The sequence below is a fragment of the Populus trichocarpa genome, chromosome 6 (assembly GCF_000002775.5).
Source record: "Populus trichocarpa isolate Nisqually-1 chromosome 6, P.trichocarpa_v4.1, whole genome shotgun sequence".
Lineage (NCBI taxonomy): Eukaryota > Viridiplantae > Streptophyta > Magnoliopsida > Malpighiales > Salicaceae > Populus > Populus trichocarpa.
Genome location: NC_037290.2, coordinates 16,829,334 through 16,836,466, shown reverse-complemented (window position 1 = coordinate 16,836,466; position 7,133 = coordinate 16,829,334). Strand labels below are relative to the sequence as shown.

At 35.6% G+C, this 7,133-nt stretch overlaps 2 protein-coding genes across 2 annotated transcripts; both read right to left on the bottom strand.

Annotated features, from left to right (window-relative positions):
• Positions 1–1,561: 1,561 nt before the first annotated feature.
• On the bottom strand, positions 1,562–4,048 carry LOC18100500 (uncharacterized). The gene has a single exon (XM_024603998.2). The coding sequence runs from the start codon at positions 3,720–3,722 to the stop codon at positions 1,758–1,760; it is 1,965 nt and encodes a 654-aa protein (XP_024459766.1). The 5' UTR covers positions 3,723–4,048; the 3' UTR covers positions 1,562–1,757.
• A 2,112-nt stretch (positions 4,049–6,160) lies between these two features.
• LOC18100499 (histone H4) lies at positions 6,161–6,843 on the bottom strand. Its single transcript, XM_006381744.3, has one exon. It carries the CDS (start codon positions 6,796–6,798, stop codon positions 6,331–6,333), a length of 468 nt encoding a protein of 155 aa, XP_006381806.2. The 5' UTR covers positions 6,799–6,843; the 3' UTR covers positions 6,161–6,330.
• Between the last annotated feature and the right edge of the window lie 290 nt (positions 6,844–7,133).

Genomic DNA, 7,133 nt, shown 5'->3' with positions numbered 1-7,133 from the left:
ATTTTAAACATGATATAGATTTAAGAAAAGAAAGTTTCACAAGTAGGGAATAAAAATTTCTTGGGCACGAAAGAAAGCATCCGCACAAATAGCTGATGAGGACAAAAACAGAAAACTCTTATCTATTATTCTAGAATGATTACTTGATTAGGATACTTGATAAGGATGACGACTGCATCCTTTAGAGAAGTTCTGGTGGACTTCTGATATATGGTAGAGGTCATTGTTGGAGCCTTGTTCTCATCATATTGAAAACTTATCTTATAGTTTTACTTTTACATGATTTGTTCTTCATTGCCAGTTTCAGGAAAGCCTTCAAAAAAATGGCCCCGACCTGATTTCCACTCCTAGACATCCATTTCAGTCATCCTACTTTGTAGAAACAGCATAAAATTGGTTCTTTCCACACAATCAGATATTAAGAAAAAACTTGAAAAGGTATATCTCATTAATTTCTGCACATTTGACAATTTGAAGGGCATCCTAATACTTAAGATTGTTCGATAAAAACCAAGCACTGTATAAATGAATTAAGGTGTTTAGGTGTGTGTGTGTGTGTGTCCATGTGTGCGCACATGTGCTTTTGTTTGTGTATGTGCATGTGTTTCATTGCATACGACAATTTTTTCTATAATTGAGAGCAAGACATGCTTCAGATGCAAAACAACCTTCATAAGGGCAATATCAAAGGAGAAGCTGCAAGTTCAGCTTAAGGATATGCCTCACAGAAAAGTCGAAAATATGCCAAGTAACTCATCAAGCACAAGTACCCAATAAGATTTTTTCAAGAGAATCTATTTTTGGTTATTCATTGAAAACTTATCAAATGCTGCTTTCCATTAACCTATCAAATCACTGAAGGATGCATGTCAAGCAAAACCTGAAAGCGACTTCATTAAGAGCCATCACATCAAAGAAGACTTCAAAGATTCAAACTTCCATGACTTTGCCTATTGACTGAAGTTGAATGTTAAAAAGATCTATGTTGCTTTAGTGTGTTCAAATCTGACAGAGTGTTGCATATACCTAACACATCCCTTCATTGAAGTAGAAAGAGGAGCTCATAAGGCAAAAAGAAGCACTAATTGGATATCAATGAGATGACAGCAACAAAATGAATGCAACACAAGACACAGATGGACAGGTTCTATTGGAATTTTCAATGCAGAACTAAAACCTACACGGCTGGTTATTTCTTGATTGAGCATTACAAACTCTCTCCATTCAAGTGATACCAATGTCATCAATAATTTGCTCAGTGCCATGATAAAATTGAAAAACAACACCTGAAATTGCCCTATTGTCATTGTCTCAGTACACAGGCCAATCACTATTTTTTTTTCTATCAGGTGCACCAGAATATGATAATGTTACTAGCTTAATTAAACTCGATGCTCTACCGAGAATCCTTTCACACATGTGCTATATGAATAGTAAACGAAAGGCACAATTTATTTGGACAATAGTACACAGATAAATCTCATATAAAACAAAATGATATTAAGACCATGAACTTCAAACGATAAGTGACCATGAACAGCTAAAAGAAACAGGGAAAAAATATCAAAATTCACTATCCATTACTAAAATGATTAGCTAATAACAAGTAACAGCAAAGTTTTCACAAATCTCAATCTAAAGTACAAGCTCAATATCAAAGAATGGTACAAGCAAAGGAAAACAACAAAACACATGGAACTAAAAGAAGAGAAAAACAAACACAACAATCTGTAAGCAAGCAGCCATAATGTCAATGATCAATTGCACATGTAAACCCCACTTTCGTATCTGTGACTAACCTCATAAAAGTCTGTCTTACCCTCTGAAGCAGGCCGTAGACAAATGCCAGATAAAGAAGTCTTTCCTTGCATCGAAAACTTAGCGTAACCAAAAACCTCAATCTCTTCATCAACCTCTCCCTCGTTAGAATCAACAGGCATTCTTGCCTTCAATCGACCAGGAGAACCCTTGAGTGGAATCTCTGGCACATGCCATTTCAACTCTCTCTCTGGCCTATTTAACACAGCTTTAGGCGAAACCTTCAACAATGTAGGGTCTACTGGTAATTTCAAAATAAATGTCACATCAGTGAGTGGTGCTGGAAGATCTGGATTTGAAACATACTGGATCATCAAGGATAGTAAAGTTCCACTATGGCGCTGTGTAAGACGAACCCTTAACGGCAATGGAGTTAACCTAGGCAGCAAACTATACTTCAATATTGGTATAGGCTCATCAGAGGGTGCAGTCCTCACATGAAACATCCCATTACCTAGGCTACTAACCTTTGAACCCTGCATAACAAATCTCTTGACAGCACTTGTATTATCAACTTGAAATGAAAACTCAGTTTCTTTATCAGCAGCAGTTTTAGGGGGCAATGTTCTCAAATAAACCAGGCCCATTAATCCAACTCTTGCAAGCAATGATTCCCTAAACTCTGCACTAATTTCCTCTACAATATACATCTCAGGACCCTTCATTTCAGTTTTCTGAACCAAAAGATTCTCAAGAGGAGTACCTGTAGCTCCACTCGCAGCCTTTGCTTTTGCTGCTGCTGCTGCTGCTGCATCGCCACTATCACCAGTTTGCAACAATTCAAGTCCACCGAGACCTTGTTGTTTGGGGATTTTCTTCGGCCCCACAAACTCTGAAGCATCCAATCCACCTCCCCATGCATCTCCGAAACCTTCAAATGTTTCTCCCAAAGAAGCCTGTTCATTACTAAACTCGATCCCACCATAGTCCCCTTCAAATCCCTCCACGCTTATATGTGTTGCTTGCGTCGCCTCTGCAGGGGGCAATGTAGTAACCTCCAACCCTGCCAATGCAAGAGTCAAATCCTTAGACTGAGTCTTATCCTTTTTAAATTCACCAGCCAACTCCTCTGGCTTATTTACTGCCTCACTCGCAGCAAACGGATCTTTAGGCCCCTCAGGTTCCTCAAGTTTTTCCAATTTTTGATCCTGCTCACTTACAACAGGTGCAAGACTCGCTGCCACCTCATCTCCAGCGGCAATAGTCTCCGGAGGCAACTCAAAACTTGCATTCGAAAATGCCTCAATGCTAGCCTGCTGCTCAGATGCCTGCACTTCCAGATTAGACCAACTATCTGCTCCGCGTATTTTGTTCTCCGTATCCAAAGCAGAATGCACCATTTTTGCAATGCCATCTCCATGCATTGAAGTTAACATAGCTGCAAGTCTGATATTGCTCACACCTCGTAGTACAATATCCAATGCCATATAGATCTCTGCGTATTTCCGGCTGAGCTTCTCTGGAGTCACATCTACGCCACGACAAGCAGTTACAATGACACTAACAGCTTGATTAACAATGTTGATGCACTCAAACACATTAACTGAGTTGTCGCCATCTGCAATTGTAACACCTAGAATGTAGATTCCATTGACTAGACGGTAGACTACACGGTAACGGCTCTCAACACCGACAATCAGCTGGCCGCTGGAGGCGGCGAGGGGATCGTCACCGAGAGAGGCAATGGAGTCGACAGAGGCTGCAGAGAGGGAGTAATCGTCGGAAGAAAGGTTGCTAGGGTTGGTGGTGGCGGTTGGTTGGTGTTTGGTGGCGGAGAAGGCTAGGCGTGTTTGGCGGAAGGCGGAGGTGGCGATGAGTGCGCGAGCGGGTGGGAACCACTCACGGGTTTGGAGGAGGATATCGGATCCATTTGAGGGTTGCAAAGAAAGGGCTAAACAGGACATGGTAGTTTTTTAAAAAAACAAACAAAAATTGATTTAGATCTGCTTGTTATGAGCTATCCTGGTTCGATTGGTTTACAATAGAAAGTAAATTGGAAGCAATTTTTTATCCTTTACATCAAAACTAAAAGAAAACAAAGTTTTTCTATATATATTTTTTGGTATTAGATCTTGGGAAATCCCTGAGAAGGAGAGCCCTTACCTTGAAGATCAAAGGGCAAATGATTGACTGGTAGCGGTTGTTGGAGAAAGGGAATGGCGATCGGTGAGAGGAAGAGAGATGCGAGGAGGTGATTAGGAGTTAGGACTCAGAGTGACGAAGATGTCTTATGGGCCTGCCCGCTTAAAGTAAGTAACTATTTAAGCCCAACTACGGATCTTTTAGATAAAAACTTACTGGAAAATAATTTTTTAAAAAAATAAATTTTAAAAAAATAAATTATTTTTTAATATTTGATAGTATAATAAAAAATAAGTTGAAAAATATTTTCCAGTATTTGGTTATGTCATGGAAAATGAGCTGAAAAATAATTTATTAATGTTTTATTTTTCTCAAGTTTATTAAAATAATGAGAAACAAATCTTACAAATTAAAAAGTTAAATGAGAATGAAATTAAAAAAAATTTAATTTCATAAATTATCTCAAATAAAATAAATAATAATCAAAATAATAGAGATCAAATCTAAAAAATAAAAAAATTAAAAGATAAAAAAATTAAAATAATAATAATTAACATTTCATAAATTATTTCAAATAAAATAAGTAACAATCAAAAGAACGGTGATCAAATTTGATAGATAAAAAATTTCAATTAAAAAATGATAAGAGTAAAGCAAATAACAATATATGAAAATTAAATTATAAGGGATGAAATTGAAAAATAAATATTCAAAACAAAAAATATATATATATATAGCAATCAAAAGTTTGAGGATCAAATTTGATATAATCAACAAATAATATGACATTTTTAAATTTTTCACAACTTTCGGAAAGTGTTTTCCGCCTAAATTTTTCAGGAAAATACTTTCCTGGAAACCAAGCTAATTTTTTCTTTGACTGGAAAGTGTTTTTTGTTGACTAACTTTTTTAATAATAAACAAACACAAAAAAATTTAAAAAATAATTTTTCAAAAATTACTTTTCGAGAAAGAAACATAGCAAAAATCCTAGAGGCACATTACTACACTTAAACTGATTTTGCTTCCAGCATTTTCATGTCCAAGATTCTTGATTTACGAATATCATCACAATTTGTTTGAAAGATTTAAGGGAATTAAACAACTATTCCAAATTCATTCTTTGACATTAAGCATTGACCGAGGTACCGGATTAGATTTAGACATTATCATCTGCTTGGTTGGTAGGAAAATTAAGAACAAAATAAAAAACTGGTTGTATTTTCTCATCATCCAAACAAAATTCCACTTAGGTAATTGAATACATACATAGCAATGAATCCAAGGCCCGTTTGTTTCATGTTTCATGGAAAGTGTTCTAAACATTTTTATATTTATTTACTATCAGGGTTACCGAATGAAAAATACTTTTCAGTAGAAAAAATTTGTTATTGGTTTCTAAAAAATTATTTTCTATTTTAAATAGAAAATATCTTTTAAAAATTACAAAAATATTATTATTTATTGATTTTATTAAATTTAATTTTTAATCTTTTAATTATTATATATTTTATTTTTAATTTTTTTATTTTAAAATTTGATTTAATTTAATTTTTATATTAATTTTAATTATTATTTATTTTTCTCTTATTATTTTTTTAATTAAAATTTTTTCATTTATCACTATTCTTATTATTTTAATTGTATTTATTTTACTTAAAATAATTTATAAAATTATATATTTTTTTATTTTTTTATCATATTTAATCTTTATTATTTATTTTATTTAAAATAATTTACGCCATTAGATTTTTTTTCTTTCAACAGACTCGTAAATAATACCCTTCAAGCATAACTCACGTCAGACAATTCTGAGGAACAATCTCAAATCAATCATTGGTATCCTACAGTCTTACCATCCCATTTAGAAGGCAAAGACTGTCCTTGCCCCTTTGCTCCTTGAGGATCTCAAGTTCATAACTCTCAACAAAGTGTCCAATAAATTAAAAACGGCAACAGGCAACAGCACTCAAACTAACTTTACACAAGATTACTCTTTTTAAGCATTTCTTCGTTAAACTAACGAGCTGCGTCATACAAGTATAGGATATCAAACAGTTCAACCCAGTTCTGGTTCAACTAATGGTAATAAATCCAAACAGAAACAGCAGCGCTCTCGGATTCTTAATTTGTCACACCTAAGATCCTGGAATTGTTGGTGAAATACCTATGCAATGCCAAAGCAAAACCCAGTATGCAAACAGAATCCAACTTGGGAGATCGAATCAGAAATTAAAACCGGTCAAAACAGGACACGGAATAAAAAGGAAAAGGAGCATTTCATTTAGATCAAGCATCAAGAGAGAGACACTTGCAGCTTTGAAAATACAAGAATTAGACGTCTACCTAAAGCCTATCAACCCACGTACCTAACAAGAACAAACAAAACACCCTAAATCGACCACTAGCCCAGAAAATCCCCAAATTCCTTTAACCACCAAAACCATAAAGAGTACGGCCTTGCCTCTTCAAAGCATACACGACATCCATAGCAGTCACTGTCTTGCGGCGTGCGTGCTCTGTGTAGGTTACAGCGTCACGAATCACATTCTCCAGGAAGATCTTGAGCACGCCTCTGGTCTCCTCGTAGATAAGACCACTGATACGCTTGACACCACCACGCCTTGCTAGACGACGGATCGCAGGCTTGGTGATACCCTGGATGTTATCACGAAGAACCTTACGATGCCTCTTGGCCCCTCCCTTTCCCAATCCCTTGCCTCCCTTTCCTCTCCCTGACATTTTTTTACAGACTTTGAGTTTTGTTTTTTGATTTAATGTGATTTGATTCGATGAGGTAGAGTTTGGAGAGTTAGTTTTATAGAAGGCAAGGCGGTGTGGTGGTCGTTGGATCAGATGGCGATCCGCGTGAGGATTGAGATTTAGGTTATTGACCATTGGATTGTGTATCCTTGAATCTGATTGGTGGAATTGGGTAGAGCGGGATCGTGGGTACTTTGGAAGTGGAAATTTTTAAGCGGGATGGTTTTTAGGCCCCTGAAAAGTGAAAACACAGAGCTTCTTCGCCGCGTTTGGTTAGCCCAAAATTGTAAATGACATTTCACCAAAGAAGCATGGAAACTATCAAGTATCAAGCTGATTTTTAATTAATATTTTTTATGAAATGGAAAAGAACAAAAACAAATTAGTAGATGACGTGAGAATCCTGATGGTAAAAGAATATATTTTTAAAATAATATAATATTAAATTTCAAAATTATTTTTTAAATTAA

What these genes read in the sequence shown, in the direction of transcription:
- LOC18100500 (XM_024603998.2), bottom strand. Translation starts at nt 3,722, where the DNA reads ATGTCCTGTTTAGCCCTTTCTTTGCAACCCTCAAATGGATCCGATATC.
- LOC18100499 (XM_006381744.3), bottom strand. Translation starts at nt 6,798, where the DNA reads ATGGTCAATAACCTAAATCTCAATCCTCACGCGGATCGCCATCTGATC.